Source organism: Sinocyclocheilus anshuiensis, unplaced genomic scaffold (assembly GCF_001515605.1).
Source record: "Sinocyclocheilus anshuiensis isolate Anshui unplaced genomic scaffold, SAMN03320099.WGS_v1.1 scaffold305, whole genome shotgun sequence".
NCBI classification, from domain to species: domain Eukaryota; kingdom Metazoa; phylum Chordata; class Actinopteri; order Cypriniformes; family Cyprinidae; genus Sinocyclocheilus; species Sinocyclocheilus anshuiensis.
This window is the reverse complement of record NW_015540850.1, coordinates 285,523-304,989: the sequence shown is the minus strand read 5'-3', so window position 1 is coordinate 304,989 and position 19,467 is coordinate 285,523. Positions and strand designations below refer to the sequence as shown.

At 40.7% G+C, this 19,467-nt stretch overlaps 1 protein-coding gene across 2 annotated transcripts in view; it reads right to left on the bottom strand.

Annotated features, from left to right (window-relative positions):
* Window positions 1-15,778, bottom strand: part of LOC107687715 (midnolin-like) — a 23,010-nt gene extending 7,232 nt beyond the window's left edge. Inside the window, exons 1-8 of one of the 2 annotated variants that reach the window (XM_016485163.1) lie at window positions 15,704-15,758; window positions 15,514-15,576; window positions 12,918-13,149; window positions 10,830-10,917; window positions 10,676-10,738; window positions 3,600-4,061; window positions 3,133-3,253; window positions 2,710-3,015 (exon numbers count right to left, since the gene is read on the bottom strand). In XM_016485163.1, the coding sequence (XP_016340649.1) occupies window positions 2,710-3,015; window positions 3,133-3,253; window positions 3,600-4,061; window positions 10,676-10,738; window positions 10,830-10,917; window positions 12,918-13,141 (1,264 nt within the window). In that variant the 5' untranslated portion in view covers window positions 13,142-13,149; window positions 15,514-15,576; window positions 15,704-15,758. Of the gene's footprint in view, window positions 1-2,709; window positions 3,016-3,132; window positions 3,254-3,599; window positions 4,062-10,675; window positions 10,739-10,829; window positions 10,918-12,917; window positions 13,150-15,513 lie in introns of both variants that reach the window. The other variant, XM_016485162.1, reaches the window with a different exon arrangement.
* Window positions 15,779-19,467: the final 3,689 nt, after the last annotated feature.

Genomic DNA, 19,467 nt, shown 5'->3' with positions numbered 1-19,467 from the left:
TGCACTGGCTACCTATTAAGTTCCGTATCAGTTACAAAATATTATTACTTGCCTATAAGGCCCTTAATGGGTTAGCTCCTGCGTACCTAACTAGTCTTCTACCACGCTACAATCCATCACGCTCCCTAAGGTCGCAAAACTCTGGACTTCTGGTAGTACATAGGATAGCAAAGTCCACTAGAGGTAGAGCTTTTTCACATTTGGCTCCCAAACTCTGGAACAGCCTTCCTGATAACGTTCAGGGTTCAGAAACACTCTCTCTGTTTAAATCTAGATTAAAGACACATCTCTTTGGCCAAGCATTCAAATAATGAATCTCATAATCTTGTACTGCAGTTATATCTGATCAAATGCACATTATTATTCTTTAGCTTGGGTTAAACAAATAATTTTACTTGGTTGGAACAGCAGCTACGCTAATTATTTCTCTATTTGTTTCTCTGTTTCTGCTGGGATTGACATCCCGTGGTAACTAGGATTTACACAAGCTTCAGTCTGGATCCAGAACACCTGAGAAGAGATGATGCCAACCCCTCAGAGGACCTCAGATGATGCCAACCCTGAAACATACAGAACTACCACATTTTGCTATAAGTTTGACTGCATATAATAATTGCTGTTAATAGTGTTCATCGTCTGTTTGATTACGTCAAATTGATTTTTCCGTACAATTCTGCCATATGTACATAAACTGACAGTCACCACTGATAAGCTACTACTAAATATTCTAGAAACATTTCTGTAAAGTTGCTTTGCAATGATTTGTATCGTAAAAAGCGATATACAAATAAACTATATATATATATTATGAAACACAAAAAATAAATGAGGCTCAATCATCTATTAACACACGTGAGTGTTTTTTTTTTTTTTACTTCTGTCAGTGAACACGCGACCTGCAAAACACTAAAATAAATATCAAAGAAATAATACAGTTAAATAAGAAAATAGCATTAAATAAGAGCGTTAAATACACCCTGTCTACACCGGACGCGAGCGGCATGGCACGACAAAATAGGCTATATAACCCATTATAATCAGTGAAGTTGTCTACACTGGATGTGGCGTGACATGACACGACAAATCCCCGACAGTAAACTACTGCCTCATCCTATTTATGATGTACTGACACAAAGTTCAAATGTCCTGTAGACAGACTCAACCTATTGTGTTGCGACGCGGCGCGACAACTGTCCGGTGTAGACACGCGCTCAGGTCATTTGTGAAATAACATAAGACTTATAGTCTAAATAAAACAACAACTGTTACTGTTATTACACTTGTATACAAAGCTTTGTTTTAAGCTTGTTATAGATTGTGTGACGTCACGTGCACTGGCAATAGACCACAGCAGTGACGCGGTTGTCACGGCGACCTTCACAGCCCTAGATATCGGGTTTGTTTGGTTTGCAATCACATCAAGTAGACAGCTGATAAAAGTATGTGACATTTCAAAGCGGTCATGAAAGTCACTGAGGTGTCTGTCCCATGTTAGGCAAGTTGGTTACCAGGTGGCAAAGCATATAGGTCTTAAAGAGCTCAAGAGTATTATCTAGCAATCTTACACTAAATCTCGCCCTACACCATGGGTTCAAAAACATGTTGACAAGTAAGGTGGTTTTGTCCAGAAAATAGCCACAGCACCCTTCCCTTTTTTCCATCTTGCCCAAGAGGAAGCGCCAATTAATCAGTGGGCAGTCGCTGGCCGGATATAAACAACAATTTTATGAATGGACTCTTGGTATTTTCCCTCCGCCTCCTCTTGCTGACTTTCAAACACAATGAGCATTCTCTTGGAGCTCATATTTCTTGTGTAAATCTCTATTTAAAGGCTGCTAGGAAAACAAGTGTCCATTGACTAGCCCTGGCCTTGACTGCTGGGATGGTTTTTGCAGACAAGCAAGAGTGGAACCAATAGGATGGCCTATTTACTTTCAATGTGGGGGAAGTATAAAGACCAATGATAGAGCATTATGCAAGTGGAAGAGGGGTTATCACACAGGAAAAGTATGTATCGCCTCAAAAAACAAGTAGGATTCCCTACCCTTTGTGAAAATCGAGTGACCGAAGTTATTCCACCCCAGTAGTTGATGATATGTTTTCATATTGTACGGCGTAAGCTTGGTATGCTTTTAATCTAGTCTAGATTGATAACAGGCCTGCGCTTTGAACAGCGCTAGGATGATATTTCTTCATTATCTCCGTACTCTCCAACAGTGGTGTTTCATGACAGAGCAGTTAAATTTCCTCCTCAGCGCTGAAGCGAGCTGCCCCAGATAATCAGTTTTTACCAGACAGAGCGGGGTACCTGCCACACGTCTGTGAGTGCTATCTTGCTTCGTTATCTCTCTCACTCTGGCTCTCTGCCTCTCTGCCTCTTTCCTCTTGGTAACAGAGTAGTCCACCCCCATTCTTTGCCTCTCAGAGGAAAGAGGACACCATCAGCACAGAGACAAAGCCAGACATGCTGTGGCTGCTGGAGCATGACTACCAGGGCCTGAAAGAACAAGCCTAGTTCTTCCTCCCCCTCTCTAACATCTTCACTTTTCTTATCCTTGCACCCTTGTCTTGGACCTTCTGAAAATACATAAACACTGCCTTGGATATGAATCTTGAACCTCTGGGCTAGATCCTAAATACTACTGACTAAAGTAAATGCTCTAGGAAATGCATCTCTGCATAATTTCCGGCAAATGCAATAAAACTTACCAGGAGGCTTGCACATGCGGATCTGACTCTGGCACTGCACCAGTGGGTGGAGGGTGGTATGGGTCTCAGAGGGCACTGTAGTAGGCAGGCCGCTTAGTCCGGGGGTGTGGGGAGGTGAAGGCGGTGGTGACGGTGTTGGTGAGCTGGGGCTGTTGCACTGGGCCTGGTAACGGAGCTGCGTGAGCGACGGTGGCATGCCCTGGTAATGCCGGGTGGCACTTAAAAGGTCATTCAAGATTTGAAGGATGGTGCCTATGTCTCGCCTGGGACGTCCAGTGCTGTCCTGACAGTTAGGATGCAAAGTGCCTTAGGAAAGAAAAAAAACAGTATAGAAATTAGATATAAATTACAGATATATAACTATTATAGATATAGCTGTCTTATACAGAGTCATCAAATATTAAACTTATTGAGAAGTTGTACCTGAAAATGTCCCAGAAAAGACTCCAGGAGCATGGTTCACAAAACTTTCAATGATAGCCCCTGGCTTGCGGGATCGCGAGGGAGTGTTACAATTGCCAGACGTCTTTGCTGGGCAGTTGGCCTGTGCAAGATATGGGCCAGTGGTCAAATGCAAGTATAGTTTGCACATCTTACTAATCTAATTTGTAAATGTAATTTATCTAGTATAGGAAATTATGATCTGCACTCACGAGAACAATCTTCTTTTTTCTTTTCTTTTACAAACTTGTAAAATAAAAGAAAAAAGATTGTTCTCATGAGTGCGGATCATAATTTCCTATACTAAGTAACTCAACAGATTGACGCACCAAAATAAAAAGATCAAGTAACGCAAGAGCGCAGTGCAAACGACGTTGTTTAAATGTAATTTATCACCATTATTATACAAAATTACTGAATTGGATAAGATAGGACAAACAGTGACTAACCTCTGGACAGGAAGCTGCAGGGCTAGGGCTGCTTGGAGAGGTGGGACAGGCTGAAGATGGTTTCTGGGAGTGAAGAAAACTTCCAGGGAGTTGAGAGGGGTGCAGTGGAGGGCTACAGTGCCCTGAGGCTGAGGTGGGGTACATGGGAGGAATGGATGGGATAGAGGGGGAAGGTGGGAAGGCTGCTGGGTTAGATGGGAGTGTTGTTGGATGATGAGGATGTGGGTGCGGGTGATGTGGGTGAGGGTTGTGTGAAACCCTTGCCATCCCAGAGGCAGAGCCTGAAGCTGGATGAGACTGTCCTGTCGTGCCCTCTGAACTCCCACGTGATATGAGATGCCGATTCTGTAACTGTGGGCCACCCGAGTGCTGCGCTGCCAACTGCAGTTGGACAAACATCATATGATCGCCTACTCGCAGAGCCAGGGTTAAAGGAGACCGGCCAGACAGGAAGTCACTGACCTGTGAACAGGAAATGAAGAGGGGTGGCTTTAGTAATTCCCTTTGCACTGCTCTAAACTGGAAAAGAATTTGGCAACATAACTGAATGCCTTTTTATGAATAAGCAGAAGTATACAAAAGGCACACACACACAAAACACTCTACCATTCAGCACACCCACGAAACACTAACTTCTGTCTGGCCCCAGGCCTGAAAAATCAGCCATAGAAACAGGATGCAGACCCACTCACTACACAGTCACATAATAGCTAATTGTTTGAAAGGCTGGACCGGAAAGGCTTGCCCATTTTAGGAGTACCCAGAATGGAAGTTGAGCCAAGGGGCTCTCTGACCCCTGGAAAACAAGGCGAGAAATACAGAATGCTTGTCTTGACTTTGCTCTCCAAACATTTAAAACAACCTCTGCTATGTTCGATTTCAACCCTGAGACTTTCTTTGTTTCATCTGCCACATTCTGAGGATGTTTTAACTGTAGCTTTGATAACAATAAATGTGTAAAGATGCAGTATGACTATAATGCACAAGCATAGAAGAATCAAATGTCCCAGAAAAAAAACAATGAAAGCCATGAAGATTCCCTCAGTAGATCTATTCAGCATCCGAGTGTGCTTGTGTTGGCTGACCTGTTGTTAACCTTTTGAATCACTGGGGCCTACCCTCCATCGTTTGTTTTTTTCTCTAGCTCTTTTGCTGATCTATTTTTCCATCAAGCAGCCACTCACGCAGTCGAGTGACCTTTATTATTCTGTGCATTTAACTGACCAGAAGAGCCAGGCATAGAGACCCTTTTCCATCTTTAGTAGAGATTAAGTTTTAAAAAAATCCTCGATAGGTATGCATGACTAAACTAATAAAAATACATTGAATACTCTAGATTGATGGTAAACCCTGTTTAAAGGTCAAATGTGAAATTGGTGGCTCACCCCAGAGTGAGGGTGGATCCCACCCCTGAATGACAGCTGTCTTGCAAGTTGATTTGCATCTAATGCTCAATTCAGATTCCAACAAAATGTCCCTGTAATTACTCGGCGGCCATTAGCTTATAGCGGAGCAACTCTGTAATAGGATAAAGGCTTTGAATATCTGAAGCCAGGAGGGCACTGAACATCCAAGCACTAATAATTAAAATTATTTGGGCCTGCAAATCATCAAGTAAAGCATGCCAGACCCACATTAGGCTTGCAGATCAGTCATCATCAAGACCAAGCATCTCACTGACTCACTCAAAGCCCAGACTCATCCCACATAATGAGAGAGTGTGTGAACCCCCACAACCAGTAAAAGTGCCTCTGAAAGGCGAGGACGTGGTCTGCAGAGACATTCCCCACAGAAGCCGTCAGTTTGAGTCACACAGACCTTTGTCGATACATCGGCCAGCCTACACTCTTCTAGTGCAATAACCGAATGACCACAAAGACAAAGACACAGTAGGTTTACGGATCCGCAGTCTTCACTTACACAGCATCTAAGGAATGTGTGTGCAAGTATACATTGTACAATGTTTCTGTGTTGTTTAAGGGTTCTTGACTTGACTGAAACAACAAAGATATATTAACAGACCATTTTTGAGAGTCTTGGTGCTTGTGGAAAAAAACAATATTTAGTTACCCTCAGAAATCTGCCTATAATAAAGAGTTTCAGAAGACTTGTGGCCAGAAATTCCACACTTTACCTAGCACAGCTATATAGAATCTGTCAGGTGTATGGAGCCTGAAGTGTTAACATGTAGTCTATATCACCTAAAATGGATAAGGTACTCAAAAGAGACCGCAAGTGTATGTCTGCACAGGTCTCTTTGTTCTTAAGGCCACTGACTCACTCTCTCATCAAGGCACACAGATCAAGTTCTATAACAGAGCGCTCTTGACACTGGCTTGGAAATACTTTTGAAGCCAGAAGCCTACCTGGATCCACCCTTTCTTCAGTCACTACATCAAAAATGACTAAACTAGAGGTCATATTCTCTACAAAACAGCCCCACATGGAATGTGCAGGCTCAGAAAGTTTTCCGCATAACTAGAACGGCAATAATTACAACATTTTTGCAGCCATTTTCATGTATACAACATTTAGGATAATATGCTAACAATAAGAATGAAGTACAATGCAAATTCATTACAAATATAGTATTTTGTGAAGGTGAAGTATCCATTCTGTCTATTCAGTCAGCAAATTTCACCCTAAAATCAGTGCAGAAAATGCGGAAATCTGCCAATTTTATTTAGGCTGATTAAAAATCAACAAAGGCAGATATGTACATCTATGGCAATAAAGTTACCATGTTGAAGAACTATATACTTGGCTAAGCCAACATTGGTTCACCTGACAGACTAGTGCTACTCTTCCTTTATCTTTACACTTCATCCATTTTGATTTGTTGGGGAGGCATTTTGCTCTGCAGTGGGCTGCAGTTGCTATGCAGTGAAGAGCGAGTGAAGGAGAGAGAAAGAAAACATGATAAGGGGAGACAGGGGAGGAGGGCTGGGGGAGAAACCTTGTAGCGAGAGAGAGAGAGAGGGTGGAGGGGTGTGAGGATGCCAGTAGATACTGATGAAATATTCAGTGAGAGTACGCCTCTAGCTCCTTACGTTTTTTTTCCTCCCTTCCAACTCTATAGCTGACAGTTTTATTTATTGGGGTCCCTGCGGTTCAAGGAACTCATTTGCAGGCGGTTTCTTCTGTAACACAGGAGATGCGGGGCAGGAGCTCGGAACAGCACCAGACTGACATTCATCCACAGCCTGAAGACACCCATCTTTGAGGGGTCAAGCAAGAAAACAGGTTCTTTTGATACCAAGCATGACTAAAAGACTACTGGTCACCTATCAAAGGCCCCAGCAAACACGGAAAGTTCAAAACAAGCTTATTAACCCTCACCATCGACTGGTGGGTTTTGAACGCACTAGGGGGCCATCAATATGGTCCTCGCAAAGGGGCATGAAGGGTGTGGATGCAATAACAAGCTCCTTTACAATAATCAATCACTTGCATCTTTCTTCAAACCCTGAAGAAAAGACTACCTTCAAAGATCTCACTCGAGGGGTTTGACCTACTCAAGGTCTACAAGAGATTGAATGGTGAGGATTCAGTGGGTGAAGACTAAAAAGTCAGAACTTGCAAGGAGCCTCTTTCCATCATGTCTGTTGACCAAAACCGAATACTTAATGGGACAGTTCATCCAAAAATAAAGATGTTGTCATCATTAATGTAATTCCAAACCTATATGACTTCTTTCTTCTTCTGTGGAGAACAAAATATTAGACTTTTTAATTTTTTTTTACACAGAATAAAGAAAGTTCATACAGGTTCAGAAGGAAATTAGGCAAATGATGACACCATTTTAAATTTTTTTAGCTCCGGCTGTGTCCACTCTTCCTCATGCTCTGAGCTCTGGGTGACCATCAAAGATATGCACCGTGAAAGCGCAATGTGAAAGTGAAATGATTCAGCATCGATTCTGAGATTTTCAGAATGCATCGTGATTCTTTCTCCAGTCGATTCTGAGCTTAGTTTTGAACAGCAGATGGCGCTGCATGCTTTAGAAACAGCGGTACTCTGCTTGTGTCCAAATCCTAACACACACTTGAACCTAAAATAATCATTCATAAAATTCGAAAAGTTTAAAGCGAAGGGTGTTGACAGTGGGCTGTGTTTACATTAATCTTGCGTGATAAAAGCATTCTGAACCGAGGTTAAATTACATGCCTCAGCCGAACGCACAAGCGCTCTTTAGCACTCTTCTTCATGAGCATTTGAATGTGCGGATAAAAACTAGATTAGAGTACCATCTGCTGTTAAAATCTAAGCTCAGAACCGATTCCAGAGAGAATCGCGATGCATTCGGAAGATCTCATAATCGATCCATGAATCGATTCTGCATCGATTTATAGTCGCAGCCCAAAAGATTACTGCACAGATTGGTCTAGGTAGGCGAGAGACTGAGTCAAAACAGACGTATCGCACTTGCAGCCAACAGGATTCAAAATATCTACAATCATGGGATTCAGCATTAATTAATGACTTAAAAAACATGTAGGGAAATGTCACAATATAAAGAAACACTAAGAAGGCCAAGTATAAGGAACAGTGCTAAAACAAATGGAAAAAAATGGCTCAGTACAGAAGAGGAGTTTGACCCTAATTAAAAAAGCTGGTGGCTTGATTATTGGCTAATGAGAAGTTCTCCACAGCCCCCCCTCCCTCCTTCCTTTTCAGTTCAGTCACGAAACCAAGCACTTCAATCACAAAGGCGGATGGGAAACAGGAACAGTCACGAATCTGAGTGATTGCCCATGTCAACATAGTCCCTCTTGGATTGGGAGTGCTCTCCGTGCAAACACACATAGGCATGGGCCTGTTCACTGATCAGAGAAACGCAAACTAATTTCTCCTCCCATGTGCCAGCTGTTCCCACAACACACCAACACCCGCGTTTTCTATTTCAAATATTTGTCAAATCAAAAAAATTAATTGTAGATATGGCACAGAAGCCATCGGCATCCTGTGGAGCCTTGCCACTCAGCATGACGTGTGATCCCACCGCTTCTATTTTCGTCCTCAATCTATACCTGGGATTCTGACTCATCACTGTCCTTCCCAGTAATCACAGGCCCTTGTCAAGGGTGACGTCACTATGGCCATCTCTCAGACTTAGTTACTCTCCTTCCCTTGCTCCCTCTGGGAAGGGGGTTGGGTGGGTGGAAATGACAAGGGGGTGACAGAGGTGACTCGCTCTAAATTGTTGGATCCCATTATTTGCATCCGTCCATTTCCAGACACAATGACAGGCGCCCCGGCCCCATTCTAAAGTGGGTAGGTGGGTGTCTGGAGGGTGGAGAGTTATGACAGAAAAACATCTCTAGTGTGTAGCACTGAAACTAGGGAAAAGGCGCTTGCTTGTGGAAACAAACCGCTATGTTATCCCCCAAGGACAAAGCGAGCAATCTACCTGCCTTTAGAGGCGGGTTAGAACAGAAACCGCTAATTAACAAACTCTGTCGCCTGAAGAATCAGACACCAGTCATTATTTCTACTTGATGGGCAGAGTTACCAGCAACAAAGCACCGTTTGAATGCAAAAGTGGCGTTTTAATGTTCAAGAGGACAGCTGATCTATCAAGTGGAGTGCAGAAACTGGGCTATATTTTCCCTTGGAACTAAGAAACTCCTTGATGCCATTTCATTCTTCCTCTTTAACGGCAGAGAGGGTAAAACTAGAGACTATGGAGAGACACACGAAACCACAGCAGCTTTAAATTATAGGCCAGAAAAAGCTGTTAGGCCAGAGTAACAAGGGAAAAATGCCATTCCAATAATTGCAAGCCTTCACTTTCCATAAAACAGTCTGGTTACGAGGAGTCTGAGATAGAACTTTCCCTGGAAGCAAGCGCCGTAGCTCTTGGAATTCTGCTGTGTATATGTGGTTGTCCCCTGTAACTACAAACCCAACCTTATCTAGCAAGACGAGTAGGTATTGTTGAGCGCAGATCACTTTTTACATTCGTTGTGGTGGCACGATTGTGTTGACTAATTTCAATTCTGAAAGAATGATATGTCTCGCATTTGACAATGTTACTGACTCAGTTCATGCCTGTAACCATGAAGCTACAAAAAGGACATGAATGATGACTAAAAATGATGATTTCTAAAAAGGGGCCGTTTCGTAAGCGGCCAGATGACACAGTTAGCTGCCTACAAATAGTACATTAGAACAGAGAAAAAACACAAGTAACGTTTGCATGGTACTGCAAAATGTTTTTTGATGAGAAAGGCCAAACGCAGTTACTCTTCACAGGTTGAAAAGCTTTTCTACAGAAACAGGAGACACTGCAGCTGCCGGGAGAAGGCGTATTGAACGATAAGAGCGGTGCACTCCCCTGTCTACCCTTCCCCCTCGAACGCACACATCCACACTCCTCTGTCGTCATTACAGATAGGCGCTTTCCTCTCCTACACAAATGCACACCCATATCACTCACACACAAACAGAATAACACAGGATTTCCCAAAATATCAGCAAGAAGATGCAGTGGAGGCATGTGGCAGACTAATTTCATGCACATACAAGTGTATTTGAAAGAGATTTTGGTCAATATCCAGCAACTGATTGGGTGACATTTGCAATTTAAAAATGTAAACAATAAGTTAAATGAGTGAAAATAACTAATAGCTAAGGTTTAACCATTAGCTAGAAATAAAAATACAAATTAGAAAGTGGCATAATCATAGTTGGACATAAAATAGAAGTTGCAGAGTTTCTTGCACATGAAAGGTGGCATCTCAATGAAGTGGCTTCTAGGTGGGGTTTGCCTCGTCTCACAGATGTTGCCTAGAAACTGGAAGGTGCTTCTTAAAATATGCGTAGTAAGTGTGTGGAGGTCCTCAAGTTAAAAGCTTAGGAGGGCATCATCTGTATCCCATTACCCTATGTGTCAGTGCAACATCTTGCCAAGTAGAGAGTTCAAAAACCAACAAATGATCCTTGAAAAGAGTCAGCTGCGGGTGTTTACTCTTGCCCTGGCAATTAGGTTAAGTGTATGCACAACTGTCCAATGTAATGGGCCACTGTGTAATTCAAACATATACTGGGATGACCTTATTAGATTGAAACCTTACCTGTGTTTCCGTCAAGCTCTCCAGCGCCTGCATTACTGACTGCTCAGGTCTTGATGCTTGAGACTTTGAGAAGAGAGAAACGACAAGGTAAATATGTGTGACAAAAAGAGTTGGCGAAGTACAGCACATGTAATGAAGGTCATGCTATTTTTACCATTAGGCCTGCTTCAACTGTTGGAACCAGCGTTAACTTGCTCCCATCCGTTATTCCCAAATCTTGAAGTTTTCCTGAACTCAGGCGTCTAGAAAAAACAAGGAGATGTTACACTTAAAATCTCAAGATGCGGAAATTTCCAAAACAGATCTGTTTATGCCTTACTGCCAAATACAAAAGATATTTTGTAGAATGTTGCAACAGATTTTGTCCTAAACAACATTGGATCCCATTGAATTTCATTGTATGGATAAAAAAAAAAACAACAACACTGAGACACTTTTTTGTTCTACAGAAGGAGGTCTTAAAGGTTTGGAACAACACAAGGGTGAGAATCTTCATTTTTGAGTGAACTCTCTCTTTAATTATACACAAAACCACCATGGAAATAATATTTTGGCCCAGTTATGATGTACGTTTTCTTTTTTACAAGAAAATACTTATTTAGACAAGTATACGAAACAAAGTAAAACAATTCTAGGCTACTACATTTGTAGCCTATACCAGCAGACCAAAAACCACACAGCATATATAAATCAGCATGTTTATTCCAAAAACACCCCCGCATGAATCCAAATGTTTCAAACACACAGTAAATGTATTTTTAAACCAGAAATCTCTTGAAAATATCTGTCCTAGTGGCATAAATGTGTACACATGTGCTCAGGCTAAATGTCACCACCTCCTGCCGAACAAAGGCACTGAGCACTTGGCCTGGAGGCAGCTAAACCAAACAGAAGAGATTAAGCGACTCTCTTCCTTTTAAAAGGATGATGTAATTTGGTGGTGATTACTTGTGAGGATTTTTCAATCGGCCTAATTCAAAGCACAAACAATGCAACTGTTAGGGTCATTTGCAAGTGACAAAAGAGCTTCTCTCTCACCTCCCAGCTCCACAACCCAAGTGCAATTGTTAGGCAATGTGCAAACTGCACTGAAACTAACATTGCCCCTTTTTCTCTTAACGTTCGCTCAGAATATTCTAACACCGCCGTGCGAGTCCCACTAGGAATGCTTTATTCCCCGGCATCCAGTTTAAAATGACAATTACTAACGCCATGCATATTCTAATCAAGCAAAGCAACCAGTTTAATCAAGAGATTAGGAAATTCTATTTATATGCATGCACTGCTGTCAGTTGCGTACAACTTTGGGTCCTTTATAAGCCATTAAACTGACATTGCTTGCATAATGTTTTGAACTAGTAGTACAGTTTCAGGTGTGATGCAGGTTTCTGCACCTTGCACATAGCCTATATTAAACTGATTTCCACAGCACACTGTCAACAGCATTGATCACTTTCACTTCTCTATTGAAGAGGCTGTGGACTGCCACAGCAAAAATATCATGGTAGACATTGTAACATGGACTGTAATGTTGTTATGTATTAAAACATGACCCAGAGCTCCATGATGCAGGTGTCCATGGCAAGCCATTAAAATATGTATTCATTCATATGTATATTTTGTACTAGTTACTGACTACCTTTCTTTGTCATAAATACTACCACTTGACTACTCCGGTAGTGACTACTATCTATTCAGTTAGTCAGCAACTGCTCATTCCTTGCATACTAGTGCTTACTGTTTTGCTAGTAGTCGATATCCCAATATTGGTAACCAGAACAGATAATAATGACTATCTGATTGGTTCAAAACTACTAAACAATCAGTACTACAACCTAATGAAGAACTAAACTGGAATAGCTACTAGTAACTACTAGTCAGATGTGAATGGTTTATATATAGACTAGTTAAGGAATATGTTCTAATATTTATTGAATAATTACAAGTGATTAATTGAATAGATACTAATCGTATCTCTTTTTTTTTGTGTGTGTGTGTGAAATGGAAGATACACTAGTCACTACTGGATTAAGTACTAGTAATAAAAACAAGCACTCGTAACATAAAAATATAAGCCAGCTAGTTAGTTTAAATTAATAATGTTAATACGGCTTGCCATCAGAGGTGGCTTAAAATCTCCATTCGGAAGCCCAGCCAAAACCCACCTTCTGACTTGCTCTTAACCACTGTTAAAAATAACTAACCGTGCAGTCTAACAGTAACACATCAGACTACTACTCACGTTTCTTTGTGTAGCAGAGCGAGTCTTTCTTTGGGTACTTTCAGTCTTTGAGAGAGTCTTCGCTTTAGCCCTTCCACGGTCTCTTCTGCGGGCAGGGAGAGCTCGAAGCGTGTGCCGGTGGTGGAGTGGATGTACAAATTCATGGGGGGCTCGCCGGATACGCTCTCGCAGGACGGCGCAGCTCCGCGACTGCTGCAGCTCCGGGCGCTCGGATGCTGGTCCATTCGATAGCCTACGATAGAGGAGACAGGGTCGATGGAAGTGGAGGGATAGGGCTGGATCTCTCTATCTGTAAAAGCTCTTGGAAAATATTCCCAATTATTATTCCCGTTTGGTGATCGATCCTGCGGTGATCCTAATAGCTTCTTTTACAGCAGTATTTAATTCTATCTTTCCGATAGTGCATTAAAATGCATATTCTGTAACTGTAGTCCTTTGTCGTTGACAGTGTACTGCAAAACCAGTGCGACCTTTTTTGCCCCCTTTTTTTTTTTTTAAAGCGCAGCCCTCATCGCGAAGAGAAACTCCAGTGAAACGCGCATAATAATGCCCGTTGTTTCACCGTATCTCGCTTCCACCGTGCTGCTTTGGTCACACCCACAAAGGCTCTGCCCAATCACATAAGGCGCAAGCAATGACGTCATATGTGTAGCCAATGGAGGGATGTGCTGCTCACCCACGTGGAGCGCAAACCCCGCCTCTTTTCTCTCCCCCACATCGCTTTCCTCATTGAGGACAAATCCAATCTGAGTGGGCGAGGAGCTCCTGTCCTGGAGTTCCAGCCCACTCGTACCAATTTCACACCATTCAGGAGGCAAACTTTCAAAGTAACAAGTCACCCAATATAACCATGAATGTTTAAATAGCAACACTGAACACTCTGTTTACAAAATACAACACATTAGCCAAGAATAATAACCAAGAAGTGTCTTAGGTTGCATGTTTGTTGCCCACCGTGTCAGTTTTTTTTTTTAACGTTTTCCTCCACAGAACAAACGGTCTTAGCATTTTTGTGATAGGCCTATTTCACACACTGATATGGGTGATTCTTAATTGTATTTTCAGTTTCTGTAACAAAATTTGCTAGCAAGTTAACATATTTTGAATGTATGTATGTATGTATGTAGTACTAGTGGTAATAATAATAATGTTTCCGAGAACAGTGATTGGGCTACTTATTATAAATATATTTTTTGTATTATAAATTGAAAGTGTATTCAGAATAAAAAGTAAATTCCTTGGTGTGGGACAAGTTCAGTACTGAGAAATGTAACATTTATGACGTCTTTAGATATTCTATAGAGTGAGTAAGAGGCACAGTTAAATGTTTAAAACTATAATAATATATCTTTCAAAGCTAAAATGCATTTTTATATCATTGCTAGAGGACAGAACACTTCCCCTAATTGAAGAATACTCCATATGCAAATATATCATCATCCACGCATGTTCTAAGAGCCTGTCATCTTTATACGTGTGCAGCTTACGTTTAAAAGCATGTATTACGGTTATCATTATCTCTATTCAAATAGTCCCCCATAAAAGACAATATGCTCTTAAGGAAACGTTGCGTCCCAGTCATACAGTATAATAAGCATCGCTTGGGGCGATACACACACATTGACACTTACGTCACTCACTATCTCGATCTCGTGCCAAATGTGCTGTAACTGTAACTGTAAGCTACAGTCTGCAAACGTCTGCAGATGGTAGGCCAGTTATGATATAGCACCTTATCTGTACAACAAAACTTAAATTATTGATACAATATCGTGTTTTGGGTTATATAGCAGATCCGTTTTTACGAAATGCATGCCTCATGCGGATAAAACGCTGTTTGTGCCGTACACCAGAATTTACAACTTATTCACGTGGTGCATGAGCATAGCCATCATTGATTTACGTTAACCTGTGTGACAAAAATCTATCCATCCAAGTGCAATTTACTTTGTAGTGAAACTTGAGCGCCTACCAGTGGTGAAAGGAGGTATTGGCAACGCAAATATGAAGCATAAACATGCAGATCCATAACAACTAATTTTTGTATAAGCAAGAAATAAACATCAATGGGAAGCTTATGAGGTTAATATTTTTGTGCTACTTAAAGGAAAAAAGTTCACGGAAAATTTTTAATATTTTGTCATTCACCTATCCTTATGTTGTTCCAAATCCATTTGACTTTCTTTTTTTTCCGCCATAGAGAACAAAATGACACTTTTAGTTAGAATTACAATCTTGGTGACTCTTTTAAGGAAAAAACATGCAATTGCATAAAATCTGTGGATGTCAATTCCTAATATTTTCCTTTTGTGTTCCACCGAAGAAAGAAAGTGACACAAAACAACAAGAGGATGAGTAAAATGACAGTATTTTAACTTGGAGGTGAATCCCTTTTCAAGTTCAATCAGTCCCAAATCATCTAAGAAGTCAGAAACTAGTTTTTAAAATTGACTTTACTCAAAAGTTTTAAAACAAGTCAAATTAAAAAGTAAAGAACTCGCATACTACTGCAAAATTCAAACAGAATTGACCGCAACCCAGCAGTTGTCCAAAAAAGTTCACCATCCTTAATAGAAAATATCCTTTTGACACTCACCAAGTATTGTGGCGAAAACCTCAAAGTTTCGTGACAATGTCTCAGATTCCTCCACAAGGTTGCCTAGTTTTGGCATGTATAGAGAAAATTATAATGTAATTTAGGTTTGTCCACAAAAAATGTCCACTAAGATGTGGCTACAACAGCCGGTACACTTGGTTAAATGAATCAGCCGTCCCAGTGCAGATACCTGTTTAAATCCCAAGTCTACTCCAGTGCTCCTGCTATCTGAAACTACACCGTGTGACAGCATTCGAGCGTTGGAGTTGAAGTATAACACCTCTTTACAAAGCTGCTCACAGAATGGGTGGAGACTTTGCTTCTTGCAATGTCAGCATGTGATTTAAGGTGGAGGCCTTAAATCACATGCTTTATTTGATTCTTTATGGAGGTTTCGGAAAATTGTATGAATTTCTGACTGAAGTTTCACTCAGATGAAATCTAAGAGTGTGAACAAGCTTCATTTGGTTGGAAAAACACGTTTAGTCAAAATATAAGATCTGAGCCACCTTAAACGATGTTAACGTGGAGTAGCCTTTGATTTAGGAGGGGCGTAACTATGTCCTGACGTCATAAAGAGGTTACTGGGCAACCAGTCAAGGAAAACACATTGCTTGGATACAAGAGAAGTCTATGGTAAACAACAAACTTATGTGGAATACTAATCTCAAGAAGTTTGTGACGCCACTTCAATACAGCAGCAGAAATGTTAAAGATGAGAAATATTGATGAAATACTGCAATATTTTAAGATATAAATGTTGGCATGTTATATAAGCAAATAATTTGAGAATTAGAAAAAAACAACTAGTTTAAACCGGTGAACTCCACCCTAAGGCAAAACTAAAATATAGGACAACTATATTTCACTTTAAGTAAATGAGGAGGAGTTTACATGGCCTAGCGCAATTTTTTTGTAGCCAACTGTATTTTTTTTTATTTTGCATAAAATGTTATTATCAGTCATGACATAATAATGATGCAGTTATAACTTTATGCCTAACTGGTATACTACAATACTGAAATATGTGCCGTATACTCCCATAAACACCTTCCCTCATCACCTTTTCAAAGCAGTGATGCGGCAAGGTGGAGGCTGTAAACCTGAAACTGATTTACAAATTGTAGATGAATAATAAAGTCTTTGTACAGTGCTTCTAATAAGCTGACACAATGTGTTGTAAGAAGGTTTAGCTGCTTTCCCACCCTAAAGGGAATTAGGTTGAAGAGTTTTTTTTGCTCTTGCCAATTAAACAGCATTCAATGAATCAATTAGCCTTATTCATGCAAGAACGTCTTTAAATGGAAAAGGTGGATGTGAAGGATTTGAAGTGTCACATCAGTATCTTTATGTGCATTCAAATGTGTGAGACATGTGTGGGACATATGTGGGCGTCTGTGCATGTGTGGGTGAGCAGCATTCCAAACCATCAAAGTCATTCCCGTTCCCATTTTCATGTTTGAGAAATTGTCAACAGTCTGTATCCGTCAGCCCCTTCCCGATTGTTGTTTACCCTGATTCTTTTGTTGAAAGAGAGAGGGAAGCATTAGGACACACCTGCCAATGCGTAGGGCCATGGCTCATAGGTCTGTCAACAGGAAGTGGGAATAAATGAGTACTGTGGTAATGCAAAAAATTACACAAGAATAATTTACACCTCCACCTAATTCACGTGAAAAGGTTACGAAGCGAGAAGACAACCAACTTTGCAGGTGTGTTTGCTTTTACAGAGCGTGGGAGATTTTTGACTACCATTCAGAAGTTTGGGGTTCGTAAGATTTTTTTAATGTTTTTGGTCTCTTATGCTTACCAAGGCTGCATTTCATTTATTTGACCAAAAATACAGTAAAATAGTGGTAATGTGAAATATTATTGCCTTTTAAAATGGATGTTTTCTACTTCAATATATTTTACAATAAAATGTATTCCTGTGATTAAACAAAGCTGAATTTTCAGCAACCATAGGCCTACTCCAGTCTTGATTGTCACATGATCCTTCATAAATCATTGTAATAGCCTATGCTGATTTGGTAATTCGTATTTGCAACATTGACTTTTAACTGTACACTATCAAGCTTACTCAACCAAATAAATAAATAGATCTACATGAAATATTGAAATACCTGTATCTTAATGCTTCCGCTAAAAAGTCCATTATAATGTACTAAACAATTGACCAAGCAACAAGACGACCACTGCAATAATATTATTACCTTTATTGCGTTTTTCCACTAGTGTTGCGATTACTGAGATGCATGATGGTGACATTTGCGTTCGTAAGAAAGAAAGACCAACAAAAACAACGTGATTCCTCAATATGAGATGCTACGCGAATATTAAGAAATATCTGACCAGTGATCTGTGATTAACCAATGAGATTCGATCCACATACCGAGCCACTCAGCCAATCAGAGTTGAGGACCGAAAATAACTGTTGTACAAGTTATGACATACTTAACCTACGTGATGCAAATAACAGCCTTTTCATTATTTTAAAGTGTTTAATCCTCTGCTAATCACGAGCCCACTGAGGCAGGTATTCTATATATATATATATGTATATATATATAATCACAATATTGCATCTTTTGTTCCAGGCATTAGTAGATTTGTAGGCATATGGCATTTGTATAGTCTTGCATAAGTAGCCCCCTGCAGTGCTTGACCACATTATGAAAAAGTTAATGTAAGCACTTCTTTAAGGAAACCGAGAGTGAGCACTACAGAATTCACCCAACACATCAGCCAAATTCCAAAGCAAATTAAGTGTGCATTGATTGTTATTAATACACATTTCAGTGAATTTTATATATCACATGATGAATTAAGACAAAACGTAATTACAGGAGTATCTTTGTTAGCCTCATGTTCTGCAAGGTTTATTTGTTCTCCACAAACCCTCGTTATCCACCACCCACTCAGCAGCCCACACTCAAACACACATTCTCCCATGTACTCTCATGTCCTGCAGGCTTAATCCTGGGTTGGCTCGGATTAGCAACTTCCCACGTTAGGCTAATTTAATCAGAACACAGCCTCTAGAGAGAAGCAATGCACGGGGGCTGTGTGGCACACTGACATTTCACCTGTATCCACTGTTTGACGTAATCTAATCATTGATATGGAAGGTTATTCTGGCCCTCTGATTCCATCTGTGATGTAGGAAGCTCGGTCAACACATATCCAATCAGACTTTAAAAATAGAAGCCTACATTTCACAAGAATGCTATTATTTCCTGTCACTCTTTGAGCTGCAGTCCCCGCGATCGGCCTTTCTTGCTAATGTTCCTTATTGCTTACTTCCTTATTTCCCTGTGCTGTTTGAGTTCACCACAGAGAGTTAAATTGTGTCGGTCCGGTAAAGCATTTACATGTGGGCCAATGAGCTTGTTTACTTTTACAACTTCCCGGGACGGATTGGCCATCTGGCAATTCTGGCAAATGCCAGAGGGGCCGGACCATTTTGTTTATTGTGGGCCAGTCAGATTTTTAAAAGGGGTCATCCAATTGCCCATTTTCCACAAGTTGATATGATTCTTTAGGGTCTTAATGAAAAGTCTGTAACATAGTTTGGTTAAAATTTCTCAATGGTAGTGTAAAAAACACCTTTTTACCCTGCCTAAAACAGCTATTTTCAGAGCAAGCCATTTTGTAGCATTTTCTTTTAAATGTTAATGAGCTCTGCTGACCCCGCCCCTCTCTTCTGAGCCACTCTCTGAGGGACTGTTTACTTAAGCTGCATTCATCATGAAACTTGCTAATTAGCACATTATTAGGAAAGGCATTTGCAAAGATTCGTTAAAAACCTTAAACACTTCTGTAGGTGAAGCTGGATCACAAATAATTCGTGAACATAGATCTACATATTTAGGTAGATCGGGGGCGCATTTTTTTGTGACGTCACACAGACAGGCATCTGAGATCGGCTCGATTTGAGAAAGGGGTAAAGATTTT